Source organism: Schistocerca nitens, chromosome 4, assembly GCF_023898315.1.
Source record: "Schistocerca nitens isolate TAMUIC-IGC-003100 chromosome 4, iqSchNite1.1, whole genome shotgun sequence".
Lineage (NCBI taxonomy): Eukaryota > Metazoa > Arthropoda > Insecta > Orthoptera > Acrididae > Schistocerca > Schistocerca nitens.
This window is the reverse complement of record NC_064617.1, coordinates 755,100,936-755,115,814: the sequence shown is the minus strand read 5'-3', so window position 1 is coordinate 755,115,814 and position 14,879 is coordinate 755,100,936. Positions and strand designations below refer to the sequence as shown.

Here is a 14,879-nt window from a genome sequence, read left to right as displayed (position 1 = left end):
ATATGCAACACAATGGTGTTCATTTGGTTAAAAGTGCATACTTATAGTACACATACCTACATGTGAAACACAATTGGTATTCATATGGTTAAAAGTGCATACTTATAGTACATGTACCTACCTATCAAAGGAGGTGGGGGTGAAAAGGAGGTGTAGTCCACAATGCACGAACACCCACACTTGATTCATCCAGTATTTGAGAATGAGAACGCTTAGTGACTTGCAACAAACTTTACACATAATCAAAACTTCATAAAACTTTTTCTCAATGACAACCCCCATAAAATGATGAAAGGGAAAAAAGTGTATCACTTAGTAAATGTTCACTGTTCATGGAATAAAACTGCCGCATCAGGCATAATGTTTTAATTTATCACTCCTTTACTACTAGCTATGTTCACAACAAATTTTACTCGCAGTATTCATACAGACCGCTGAATGTACGAGCAAAATGATGTCACTGTTCAACATGTAGCTCAGGAAATGACGACATCATAGTCATTGAGCTGTATGAAAATGAAACTACGGGGCAAAATTCACTAGAGTTATAGGTGAGATATACGTACAAATACATGTGAAATATGTTAAATACAAGTGGAATATATTTGACGGGTGTATACGGGCAAAGCCACAGGTAACAAGCCATCCTAAATCCCTGGAATGATTTCAACAAAATTTAGTACGTATATTATTTATGACCTGGAAAGAAATGTTGTGGGTAAGTACCACCAGCCTCCTAATGAGGTGGCGGTGATAACATGAAGAGAGAAGGGGAGAGGGGAAGATGGACAGAGACAGAGTAGAAGAGAGGAGACAGGCTAATAAAAGATTGGAATCTCTCTCTCTCTCTCTCTCTCTCTCTCTCTCTCTCTCACACACACACACACACACACACACACATCCTTCCGCATCACCTTGGTTCCGAGAGTTCCGGAACCTGTACAGAAAATTGGAATAGAGATCAATATAAACATCATTTCCGCCCATTTTACTGCTCATGAAAACCACACATTGTGTATTGTACCACAATACAACAAGAAATAAAATGCAAAGATGCTGGTATTGTGGTACAAGCAAATAATTTTTGGGACAGTGTAATGAAGGAGGCAATTGAAACTGGAGTGATGGATAATTTAATCAATAGAGATAGAGACTTTAGTTTAACTAAAGTGTGGGATCTGGCAATTCATTTGCTTAAATCATGCCACAAAATATCTCAATGGTTTTTGTCCGCTCACTGGTAAGTGCCTATTAAGGTAGTTTTTGGTAAATGGTTTTGTCTTCAGCATTCATCTTACCCATAAATTTGCCTTTCCATTGGTTTCCAATTTCTGTTGGCTGTCTTATTGATTAATGGAGCTAAGAAACAACTGTTATGATGGCATACAGTGTGTGCCAGTTACATTTTTGAGTAGGATCCAAAAAGCAAGTAATGGAACTGTGCTTGGCAACTGACAACAAGGGAAGTTGTCAAAATACTGTGCAATAATAAAATGACAGTTCTTTGTTATGACACAGAAATGTTAATTGTTGAATCTGTTGCCAGTTAAAATTACTTGTTACAACACACTCACTTGTTACTGCAAGTTATATGTTGGATTTTAATCATTTATCAGCCCATACAAGTTACTCTGCGACAGACAAGTTCTAAGTAGAAACTTCTTAGTAGACAGCATACACATCAAAGGTTTACTTTTGTGTTTCACCATTTGTGAACAACAACAAATTTATTTAATATATTTTTCTTTGGCAATCCCGCCAATATAAAATCAACCAGGGTAAGTAAGGTGTGCTTTCTTCGATCTGATCTGATTCTCAGAAGAAACCAGCCTTGTCTTTAATCAGGAGACCAACTTTGCAGTTATGTAAAATAATTTGTATACATTGCATGAAACAGATCAAGGCAGCTGGAAATTGTTTTTCAGCTAGACTTTATCAAAAGGAGTGCTAAGTACTGTTACTGTTGTTATCCGAATTTATAACTGCCATCAGTTGTCCTGTTCCAATTTCTAAAACTAATGTAAACATAAATCATAAAATCAAGAACAAATAACAGCTTACATGACACTTGAGGACACTGGCATCAAATGATCTCTGACAAGTGTCAACAAAACACAAAGCAGATGTCTGTGTAATCAAGTTCACTTCATTTTCTAAACTGGAATCTGTTTCTGTTGCATGCTGCACAACAGGGAGCTGAACAAATCCACGATAGTCAGGTCCTTTGTCCCGAACACGCACTGAATAAACCTGGAAAAACAGAACAAACTGCCTTTAGATTATTCTTGATGATAGGTGACACATTTTCACAGGAGAAAGGGCTCAATAAGATGGTTTGAAATGCTTACTACCCAATGAATACTTTTCTTCATTTTTCTCCTATTACTCATCCTCAAGTTACTATGTTATGTCTCTCCTTCTCCTTTTCCTCAACACTACATTCTCCCCATTACATTTCTATGCTCAACTTCACCCCTGAACATCAACTTCCTGAATGGCAAGATATAATTTCCAATTCATAATCTTAGCTTCAAAAAGAACAGTGACACCACCACTACATTAGAATGCCATCCTGTTTCCATCTGGTTCAAAGATCCAAAATGTTGGTTAAACGTGTACCAAATGAGTAGTCATCATATTCCCCCCTTCATTCAAAGGGTAACCATATAAAGTGTAGTGATAACAAGTTGGAATTAAAGTTATGTCCTGTAAATTACACAGTATCACACAACTACTTACCACGAGAGCAAAACAGGCAACCTATTCTATATGGGATGGAACCTTTGTATATATGGGTGCAAAGCTCTCCGCTAAATAACATGTACTTTGTCTCTTTGCTAATAGAAATCTCCATTCTATGTATTTTGTTTCATATACATGCACACATTTGCATAGTAACAACAGCAGAGCAACCTTTCTGAGAACTATATGAATGAAGAAATTATTACCCCTGTGGGAGTGTAGTCAGAATCCAGCAGCAAGATTAAATCTCTATCAACTTCAACATGGCATTTCTCTTTTTATGTTAAAATTGAAATAATAGCTGTGAATTACTGATGGTAATTTCTTGAATTTGTTTACCCTTGCCCCCCCCCCCTCCTCTTCAGCTTAACCTCATTCTGGGAAAAGAAATTAATTTCATCATTCAAGATTTTACTAAACTGAAATGTAAGTGTTACAAAAGCACGAGTATTATTTATTATACAGTTGCGTTGGTTGAATTATTTTTCTGTGCTGAATCATGACACCACAACATATTTATTAAAATTAAGTTGGAACAAAAAGATTAAGTGTCTTACTAACACACCAAGAAAGAGATAAACTCAAAGGAACAGATATTTGATCTCTGCAAATCTGATCTATGTTAATCTGGAGACACTTAGTATAACCCAAATTTTGTTACAGTACATGAGTTCGGGATAAGAGGTTGTCACTGATTCAAAAAAAGACATTACAGTAAATGAAAGAAAGAGATTGTTGTTGTGGTCTTCAGTCCTGAGACTGGTCTGATGCAGCTCTCCATGCTACTCTATCCTGTGCAAGCTTCTTCATCTCCCAGTACCTACTGCAACCTACATCCTTCTGAATCTGCTTAGTGTATTCATCTCTTGGTCTCCCTCTACGATTTTTACCCTCCACGCTGACCTCCGATGCTAAATTTGTGATCCCTTGATGCCTCAAAACATGTCCTACTAACCGATCCCTTCTTCTAGTCAAGTTGTGCCACAAACTTCTCTTCTCCCCAATCCTATTCAATACCTCCTCCTCATTAGTTACGTGATCTACCCACCTTATCTTCAGCATTCTTCTGTAGCACCACATTTCAAAAGCATCTATTCTCTTCTTGTCCAGACTGGTTATTGTCCATGTTTCACTTCCATACATGGCTACACTCCATACAAATACTTTCAGAAACGACTTCCTGACACTTAAATCTATACTCGATGTTAACAAATTTCTCTTCTTCAGAAACGATTTCCTTGCCATTGCCAGTCTACATTTTATATCCTCTCTACTTCGACCATCATCAGTTATTTTGCTCCCTAAATAGCAAAATTCCTTTACTACTTTAAGTGTCTCAATTCCTAATCTAATCCCCTCAGCATCACAAGATTTAATTTGACTACATTCCATTATCCTCGTTTTGCTTTTGTTGATGTTCATCTTATATCCTCCTTTCAAGACACTGTCCATTCCGTTCAACTGCTCTTCCAAGTCCTTTGCTGTCTCTGACAGAATTACAATGTCATCGGCGAACCTCAAGGTTTTTACTTCTTCTCCATGAATTTTAATACCTACTCCGAATTTTTCTTTTGTTTCCTTTACTGCTTGCTCAATATACAGATTGAATAACATCGGGGAGAGGCTACAACCCTGTCTCACTCCTTTCCCAACCACTGCTTCCCTTTCATGCCCCTCGACTCTTATAACTGCCATCTGGTTTCTGTACAAATTGTAAATAGCCTTCCGCTCCCTGTATTTTACCCCTGCCACCTTCAGAATTTGAAAGAGAGTATTCCAGTTAACGTTGTCAAAAGCTTTCTCTAAGTCTACAAATGCTAGAAACGTAGGTTTGCCTTTCCTTAATCTTTCTTCTAAGATAAGTCGTAAGGTTATTATTGCCTCACATGTTCCAACATTTCTACGGAATCCAAACTGATCTTCCCCGAGGTCCGCTTCTACCAGTTTTTCCATTCGTCTGTAAAGAATTCGCGTTAGTATTTTGCAGCTGTGCCTTATTAAACTGATAGTTCGGGAATTTTCACATCTGTCAACACCTGCTTTCTTTGGTATTGGAATTATTATATTCTTCTTGAAGTCTGTGGGTATTTCGCCTGTCTCATACATCTTGCTCACCAGATGGTAGAGTTTTGTCATGACTGGCTCTCCCAAGGCCATCAGTAGTTCTAATGGAATGTTGTCTACTCCCGGGGCCTTGTTTCGACTCAGGTCTTTCAGTGCTCTGTCAAACTCTTCACGCAGTATCTTATCTCCCATTTCATCTTCATCTACATCCTCTTCCATTTCCATAATACTGTCCTCAAGTACATCGCCCTTGTATAAACCCTCTATATACTCCTTCCACCTTTCTGCCTTCCCTTCTTTGCTTAGAACTGGGTTGCCATCTGAGCTCTTGATATTCATACAAGTGGTTCTCTTCTCTCCAAAGGTCTCTTTAATTTTCCTGTAGGCAGTATCTATCTTACCCCTAGTGAGACAAGCCTCTACATCCTTACATTTGTCCTCTAACCATCCCTGCTTAGCCATTTTGCACTTCCTGTCGATCTCATTTTTGAGACGTTTGTATTCCTTTTTGCCTGCTTCATTTACTGCATTTTTATATTTTCTCCTTTCATCAATTAAATTCAATATTTCTTCTGTTACCCAAGGATTTCTATTAGCCCTCGTCTTTTTACCTACTTGATCCTCTGCTGCCTTCACTACTTCATCCCTCAGAGCTACCCATTCTTCTTCTACTGTATTTCTTTCCCCCATTCCTGTCAATTGTTCCCTTATGCTCTCCCTGAAACTCTGTACAACCTCTGGTTCTTTCAGTTTATCCAGGTCCCATCTCCTTAAATTCCCACCTTTTTGCAGTTTCTTCAGTTTCAATCTGCAGTTCATAACCAATATATTGTGGTCAGAATCCACATCTGCCCCTGGAAATGTCTTACAATTTAAAGCCTGGTTCCTAAATCTCTGTCTTACCATTATATAATCTATCTGATACCTATTAGTATCTCCAGGATTCTTCCAGGTATACAACCTTCTTTTATGATTCTTGAACCAAGTGTTAGCTATGATTAAGTTATGCTCTGTGCAAAATTCTACAAGGCGGCTTCCTCTTTCATTTCTTCCCCCCAATCCATATTCACCTACTATGTTTCCTTCTCTCCCTTTTCCTACTGACGAATTCCAGTCACCCATGACTATTAAATTTTCGTCTCCCTTCACTACCTGAATAATTTCTTTTATCTCGTCATACATTTCATCAATTTCTTCATCATCTGCAGAGCTAGTTGGCATATAAACTTGTACTACTGTAGTAGGCATGGGCTTTGTGTCTATCTTGGCCACAATAATGCGTTCACTATGCTGTTTGTAGTAGCTAACTCGCACTCCTATTTTTTTATTCATTATTAAACCTACTCCTGCATTACCCCTATTCAATTTTGTATTTATAACCCTGTAATCACCTGACCAAAAGTCTTGTTCCTCCTGCCACCGAACTTCACTAATTCCCACTATATCTAACTTTAACCTATCCATTTCCCTTTTTAAATTTTCTAACCTACCTGCCCGATTAAGGGATCTGACATTCCACGCTCCGATCCGTAGAATGCCAGTTTTCTTTCTCCTGATAACGACGTCCTCTTGAGTAGTCCCCACCCGGAGATCCGAATGGGGGACTATTTTACCTCCGGAATATTTTACCCAAGAGGACGCCATCATCATTTAATCATACAATAAAGCTGCATGTCCTCGGGAAAGAGATACATGATCAATTATGTAGTGGACCACAGGAAAGCACATACTAAAGTACATTACCAGTACCAATCAAACACTCACCTTACTTTATAATCAAAGTATTCTCCTGAAACTAATCAGATAAATGTGACTGAGTTTTGTGACATGTAGAAATAAAATTTTTTGCCTTTAATGTGATATGTAAAACACATTAGTTACACCGTAACATATCTCCAAGGATATACTCTATAAGCACACACCCAACAAAATTTCTCGTCACATCTGACAACTGTTCAGTACAGCAGTGATGTGTTGCAACAAAAGAGACGAATGTTCCTGTGGGTAGTAACAATTTAAAAGTCAGTAAGATGGAATGAGCTTTTTATCCTCTACAACTTCTACCATTCAATGACCACTTTCTAATGATGAGATTATTTCAAATTCTGGAGCATCAGATGTAAAGTTGGATTTTGGTGCAGATTATCTACGTAGCCTACAGTATCACACTGTTTACCCCAGAGCTTTGCACCTCCTGTCTTGAGGTATAGCACACTGTTAAGGATACTTTGATCGGCCACTTCAATGAGCAAATCTGCACAGTTGTGCAGATTGCATTGGGGCATAGCAGCAAACAAGGTTCTTTCATTTTGTAATGTCTGGTTGGCAGAGAAGACTACCAAGAAGTGTAATACTTCATTAAGTAGATATTAGAGGAACTGCATAGCCTGAATCTGGTAGTTCCTCAAGCTTCCTGACAGTCCGATATTTTTAATCCCCACAGTATACACTATGTTATAAGTATGAAGATGACGTGATATGATTATTTTATCAGTTCATGTATGATGGCAGCATACTTCTTACTAGAAAGTTAACAATAAAAACGTGTTCAAGCTCTACAAAATGATTCCTCCCAAAACCTTTATAACACCAACTTATGAGAAAACTTGGACCCATGCCAACAGCTAAGGATGGAATCTCTGAGTAAACTTAACAATGTGTTGTGTGTCTCCCTGTAAAGATTTATTATCTAATAAACACACAAAATAAACCTATGGTTTAATCTGTTTAGATGTGGAGGTGACATAGGATTGTGTATTCCTTCCAGGAGGAATGGAAGAAGGTGCACCATGCAGCAGTACTCTCCTCAATAGTGCAGAGTTTATTAGAAGGAATAGTAGCCCAACAGATGTTCCATCTCCAAAAAAGAAGTAGTCTCATTTGCACCTGCAAATCCATACCTAGGATCATCAAGATGAATGTAAGGCCATCAATTGTCTCTTTAGCCAGAATGTTGGCCAGTTTATTCCTTGGGATAACCATATAACTTTGGAGCCAAAGAAAGAGAACTGAGCAGGCAGCAGCAGACATGGGTTTGAATCCCGGGCGTGGTAAAAACTTCCATTTGGTACATGAATCCCAGCCTTGACACACATTTTCATTCATTGCTTTAGTCTAAGTATGGCTAAGGTAAGAACAGTAGTTAAGAATAGCAGATTTCAGAGAATAACAAGACTAGCATCAATAAATGGATTGGAGATTACTCACTTAATTACTAAAAATTAAAATGTGGCCAAGGGAGGACTGTTTAAAAAATGTAGTGCTCTGTTAACAAGTCTCAGCTCCCCATAAAAACACTATATGATCCTGGCAACCAATGCTCCCGACTGACATAAGATGTAAAACCATGCATTGTCATAACCATGGCTTTAGAATAAAGATGGTAGCATCCCAATACTACCAAAGAACTGAGAGGAAATGATGTCAGAAGGTCATGAGGATAACTGAAACCTTAGGTCCTTGAAATAGATCAGTCCTAATTCATGCTCTGGTTACTAACCGGAGCAGGAGGAGGGGAGGGGAGGGGAGGGGAGGGGAGGGGAGGGGAGGGGGAGGGGGAGGGTTGCAGGAAAAAACAGTGAGCACATTGTAACAAGGTTCAAGGTTAGGCGGAGGTACTAGAAGAGTGCATCAAGGCACACTCCAACTGATAATTCCACCTGATGGTGGGTGTCAGTGGGTTGATGCCCCTTGTACACAAAAATAATGTGATATGTTGGTCATTAGGAAGTTGTAGGATGATGATCACATAAGTGAGCAAGAGCTGATATCATCAGAACTGAAGAAGGAAGATCCATGCTTCAGCAACAAGTCAGTCTACAAGGCTAGTCCAGAAGGTTCCAGTCACCAGTCTTACTCCACACTGATAGATCAGAAACAACAATTTCAATGCTGAAGGTGCCACTGAACCATAAGGAATGGGCAAGGAAGCAGAGAGTGTTAAACACTTGCATGCAGCTACAAAAGAGTTAGCAAGTTGATATCCAACAGTTGCGGTAGTCTGGGTGCAACTGCTTCACACACCTACCGTACTGCAACCAACCATGTAAAAATTTTTGTAAAATCTCTGCAGCAAGATGTCAGTGTTGTCACAGCTCTACACACGGCTATTGTTCAGGGTGGATATGCAGACAAGGAAAACAAAATTCCCAAATTTCCCAGTTAAAAACACACTTTTTCCTGGACGAATACAAACTTTTTCCATGTTAAGTGACAGTGTACTTAACCTCGGAACTGTAAAATGTATCAATCCTTTGAATGGAGAAGGTTTAATATACTTGCGTAGAACTTCCTAGAACTTAAAAAAAAAAAAAAAAAAAAAAAAAAAAAAAAAAAAAAAAAACGTTTTGGAAAGATCTTTGATGTACAGCAACATGTACATTGCATATTTCCGTATTATGGTATGCTGCATAATTTCTTATTACAAAAGTATATATTCTAATTCCACCAAACACAGCATGATAATTTTCGATGCATTGAAATCAAGACTGTGATTCGCTTCTGTAAGCCAATCATGGCTCACATCACGTGATCTCACCAGGTAATGACAGTAGATATTCAGAGCATAGGGCACGTGATGTACTCAGCCAATAGCAACATCACTATTAAGTAGCATGAATATACAAATATGAAAAGTTGATGGTTTAAATTAATATACGAGTACATAGTGAAGCTACAAGTAAGACATAAATGTCTGGTCTTCTGAGCTCGAAATTCTTCTAAGAGGCTGGCCCTCAAAGAGTTAAGCTTTAAATGAGAGTCGAACGCTCAGCGATTTAAGAAATCCAAAGCACATTCTCACACTAATGTAATTCATCTTATGTAAAATATCATGGTCAGTTCTTTATTACGGCATAATGCCACATGTGGCAGAAGATGGAAAATTGCACTTAAAATTCAGCAAACAGTTGAAGCTAGCTAATAGTGTGGAATGAAACACTTGGTTTCAAATAAACTGACTGCCTCTACAGAAAAGATTAATAAAAGCCAAACTTCTTTTGCAAATCGACAAAAATAACTTTGTTATTCTGCAAGGCAATTAATGCTTGACTGCCAAAAATGTGGAAATAAAATAAAATCAGGAAACTGAAGCTAATAACATATTTTAGCCTACTGTAATTATGTGAATGTATTTTAATTCACTTGATATCTCCTGGCCACAAAAATCCATTTTGTTTTCATTTGATGTGAGAGCTGTAAACAAAGCGGAAACTGCAAAATCACTAAACGTACACACAGGTCACATGGAGACTACCTTCCTTCCCACTACAACTCAGACTGCTCTGTGTGACAACTCAAGACTGCCCTGTGCACGTGCGTGAATCTGGCAGCTTGGGTGTGCCATAAAAATTTTTCTTGGTAGCACCTGGCTGCTTGTTGCTACTGCTGATACAGCTAACCATACTTCAAGTAGCCAGAAGTGGGAAAATGTACTGCTCACAAGTGACTAAACTGCGCATGCGCATGAGCCCTCTGGCAACTGCTCAGACGAACCTATGTAAACAGTTGCAATGTCATGCTCATCAGAAGCAGTTTAACTGTGAGGTATACTAAATGCAAAAATCATTGATATACAGCACCGGGGCGAGGAGTAGTCTGATGGAGAACCATTAACAGCAATGAAAAAGAGAGCAACATTCATATAAAGCCCAGTGGGATACTGTTCTCATCGACCCATGGGGAGCAGAGGGACGTACTGCTCTAACTCAAAACAACCCATGGGATAAGAACTGACAAATGAAAATAAATAGGGAGCCTCAAATCTCCAGCCATGGAGTGTAAATAAAATGTGATGGTGTTAAGTGGTGTTGAATGCCTTACGTAGAATCCTTTTCTTTAAAAAAGTGTTGGTGTTTATAGAAAGCCTGTTGGATTGCTGTTTTTAACTTAACCATATGGTCAGTTTGGGATTGTCCCTCCCAGAAACCACAACCATAAGAGGGAAAAAAAGTCCCTTCATTCGAGAACACAAAATAATCATCAGGAAACCATCCTTGCAATGAGTTTGCAAGGCACATTGGTGAGGCTAAATGGTCAGTAGCTGTCAATTAATGTTGTGTTTCCAACTGGCTTAAAGCTTGTGAAGTGTTACTCTCTTGCCATTGCAAAGGAAAAACACCTTCTAGTCAAATACGTTGTAACACCCAGAGTAGATGGAGTCTTTGAGTAACATTCAGGTTTAGGATTGTCTGATTATGAATGAAATCAGGGCCTGGGGCCATACTGTGTGACAAGTCAAGAGCTTGAAGCAGTTCCCAGTCAATTAAAGATTCATTATATATTCAGCTTAACAGAGGACGAAGAATAGGATGACGTCTTCAACTTGCCTTTTACGCATTTAAAAGGTAGTCGGACAAGAAAAGGATGCCAATGGTGTGGCAAAATGGGTCACAAGGTGTTTAACAAGAACCAACACATTGGTAGATATACTGCCATGAAGGAGGAGACCCAGGACAGTTGTGAGTCTCTGGGGTGCAGTAGACTACGAAGCGTGGCCCTCACCTTGGATGAAGGGGCATATGTTCCCAAGAAGAAGACTTGGTGCTCCCAGCCTCCCTTTTTACTGTGTTTAATCAGACAGTGAGCCTTAGCACAGGACCACTTTGAGACAATGATCAGTGGAGGATGCCATTTGAGGCTTTACGGGGACTTTTGCTAATCCTGAATAGCTGTTGCAATTTTTTTCAGTCTACTATGGCACTGACTGTTGGCACAGTGGACCCATAGAAAGGGAATAGCATTCCATTGCCAGGAGCGATCATGTAGGATAAATCTACATCAACCTCGTCGATGCAGTCTGACAGAGTAGGGACAAAAGCGACAAAAAAGGTATACAACTGCCACTTGGCTCTTGCGAGAACCCACCGTGGTAACTGGTTTGTCAGACTGTGATAAGGAAGTGACAGGATCACTGGAAAGTGATAACTGTCAAGAAGGTCACCACATAGTGACCACTGTAGTGACACTACAAGGTGGAGAAGTGATTGTAAGGTTGATAGCTGAAAAGATGCCTTGGATGGCACTGCAGAGGGCAGGAGGGACAGATCAAGATCAGAAAGGAACTGGACAATCAGAAGGCCCCTATCAGGCAATGTGATACTTCCCATATTGGTTTGTTTTTGTTTTAGGGTGCAAAAACAACTAGGGTCATACACGGTACTGTAAAAACTGTAAAACACAAAGACAAAGAGAGGAATTAAAAATGACTACACGTAAATCCCAATCGATGGAAGAGAAGACAGCTAAAAACAGGGATGTGGAGAAAGGTCTATAAAATATCTCATATAGAAACGGAATTCCGAACTAAAAATTAAATGGCCTTCACCACACTGCTATGACAGACAAAAAGTAAAACGCAATAGACAGCCCACACATCATTCATTAAAATGGCTGATAATTCAGATGGCAAACACAAATGGGAACATAAGCGGTTAAAAAAAGGGCATTCCGTCAGGAAATGGTGGACAGTTAAAAGTTGGACACAATGTGCACAAACTGGTGGGGGAGCACCACTCAACAGATGATGATGGCTAAAGAGACAGTGTCCAGTATGCAACCTAGTTAAAATGATCTCCTCAGTGCCAGAGGGCCAAGAGGAGGTCGCCCAAGCCACTGAAAAAGGCTTTAATAACATGGAGCTTGTTCCCATGAAGAGAGGACCAGTGGTGATGCCAAAAAGACACCACCTGCTGACAGACAGTAACACAAAGATCATCAGAGAGAATTAAGAAGTAGCAGGCTGACATACAGGTACTGTAGCCTTGGCAGCAGCGTCAGCAGCCTCGCTTCCTCTCAGAACAACATGACCAGGGACACACATATACATCACATTGGCTACATCAAGAGTGAGCAAGTGACAGCTTTCCTGGACCCATTGCACACAGAGGTTTTGAAGGGCACTGAGAGAGTCTGAGCAGATGACACATTTGAAAAGCCTTTGTCGCCGGATGTACAGCATGGCCTGATACAGGGCAAACAGCTCTGTTGTAAATACTGAGCAGTGTTCCGGAAGCCGATACTGAAAAACGGGCACCAATGACAAAGGTACACCTGACACCATGATCTGTCTGAGAGCCATTAGTGTACACAAAGGTACCACGCAAAGTTCTATGCGAAGGTCATGAAACTGAAGATGATAGGGTGAGGTTGGAGTAGTGGCCTTAGGAAGCAAATGAGGGGCCAAGGTGAAACCGGGCCCATCACACAACGCGAAGGTAGTGAAGGGTTCACACCCACCAGGAAGTTGCAGGGAGGGTAATTTAAGCTGCCAGACCAAGAGCCAAAGCGAACTCCAGGAGGTCATAGAGAACAGGGACACATCCCATACTGGCAATCCAAGTAGTCATCAAAGAAGGAAGCATAGAATGGGTGGCCATACATGGCAGACAAATGGCATGCACACCTGGTGAGTAGAAAATCACAGCAGCATGACAGCGGTAGTTTGGCATACAGACTCTCAATTGGCCTGGTGTAAAAGACACTGGTGACCAAACAGATGCCACGATGGTGGATAGTATTGAGACAGCATATGAGGGACAGACGTGCAGATGCATAAACAAAGCACCCATAGTCTAGTTTCGAATGGACAAGGGACCGGTACAAACGGAGGAGGGTGGTTCGATCTGCATCTCAGGAAGTACCATTGAGGACACGTAGAACACTGAGGGACCGCATATAGTGGTCTGCCAGGTAAGACACATTGGAGGATGAAGGAAGTTTCCTATCAAGCATGAGCCCCAGGAAGTTCATAGTTTCAATGAACAGAAGAGCAATAGGGCCAAGATATAAAGACAGCAGAAAAAACCAACTGCGCAGCAAGAAATTCATACAAACGTTTTTGTCAGTGGAAAACCAAAAGCCATTGCCGATGTTCCATGAATAAAGATGATCAAGACACCGCTGAAGATGCTGCTCAATGAGAGAAGTCCGTAGAGAACTGCAACAGATGGCAAAATCATCAACGAAAAGGGATGCCCGCGGGATACATGCCATTAAAGGGTTAATGGTGACAGCAAAGAGGATGATGCTCTGGAGAGAATGGTTCTAATGGCTCTATGTACTGTGGGACTTAACATCTGAGGTCATCAGTCCCCTAGACTTAGAACTACATACACTTAACTAACCTAAGGACATCACACATATCTATGCCTAAGGCAGGATTCGAACCTGCAATCATAGCAGCAGCGCGGTTCCGGACTGAAGCGCCTAGAACCGCTCAGGAGAGAACCCTGAGTCACACCGTTTTTCTGGACAAAGGTGTCCAACAAGGCAAAATCCACACATACCTTGAAAACTCAGTCTTTTAAAAATTCCTGAAGGAAACAGGGCAGGCGACCACAGAATCCCCACATGTAGAGCATACGGAGGATACCAGGATACCAGTCCTCCAGCAAGTGCTGTAGGCTTTCTACAAATCGAAAAACACTGCCACAGTCTGGGATTTCTGCAGAAAACCAGTCATGATATGGGTGGACAAAGTGACGAGACAGTCAACTGCAGAACGCCGTGCTCAAAATACAACTTTGCAGTGGTTGGCAAAGTGCAAGACTTGAGCCACCATATCAGCTGGGTATGAATAATACATTCCATCACCTTGCAAACAGAGCTGATGAGAGAAATGGGGTGGTAGCTAGAAGGAAGCTATTTGTCTTTACCGGGCTTCGGTATGGGTATGACAGAGGCTTCACACCAGCGTTTGGGAAACATGCACTCTGCCCAGATGCAGTTGTACGTATTAAGCAAGAGAAAGGTGATGCAACATCTGAATGTGAGCAGTACCTGGTCCTGGAGCAGAGGATTGGGATGAACTGAGAGCATGATCTAGCTCCCTCATAGTAAAGGCGGCATTGTAGCACTCATGATTCTTTCGAATGGAGAAAGGTATCGCCCGAGCCGCTTCCACTCGTTTCCGATGGAGGAAGGAAGGGTGACAGTGGGAGGAGCTTGAAATCTCAACGATTGCCAACGTTTCCGATGGCGCGCTCCTTCCAACTGGGGGCCCCCTTCAGAAGGGGACCCACCTACCTTAGGTGACCGTTCACACCTCCCAAACACCTGACAGAGGGACCAATCGG

General features: G+C 40.7%; 1 protein-coding gene across 6 annotated transcripts in view; it reads right to left on the bottom strand.

Annotated features, from left to right (window-relative positions):
* The window catches only part of LOC126253044 (uncharacterized protein C2orf42 homolog), a 258,388-nt gene that overhangs the window by 199,060 nt on the left and 44,449 nt on the right, over positions 1 to 14,879 (bottom strand). For all 6 annotated transcript variants that reach the window (XM_049954119.1, XM_049954115.1, XM_049954114.1 and 3 more), the window contains one exon: positions 2,062 to 2,250. In XM_049954119.1, the coding sequence (XP_049810076.1) occupies positions 2,062 to 2,250 (189 nt within the window). The remainder of the gene's footprint in view (positions 1 to 2,061; positions 2,251 to 14,879) is intronic.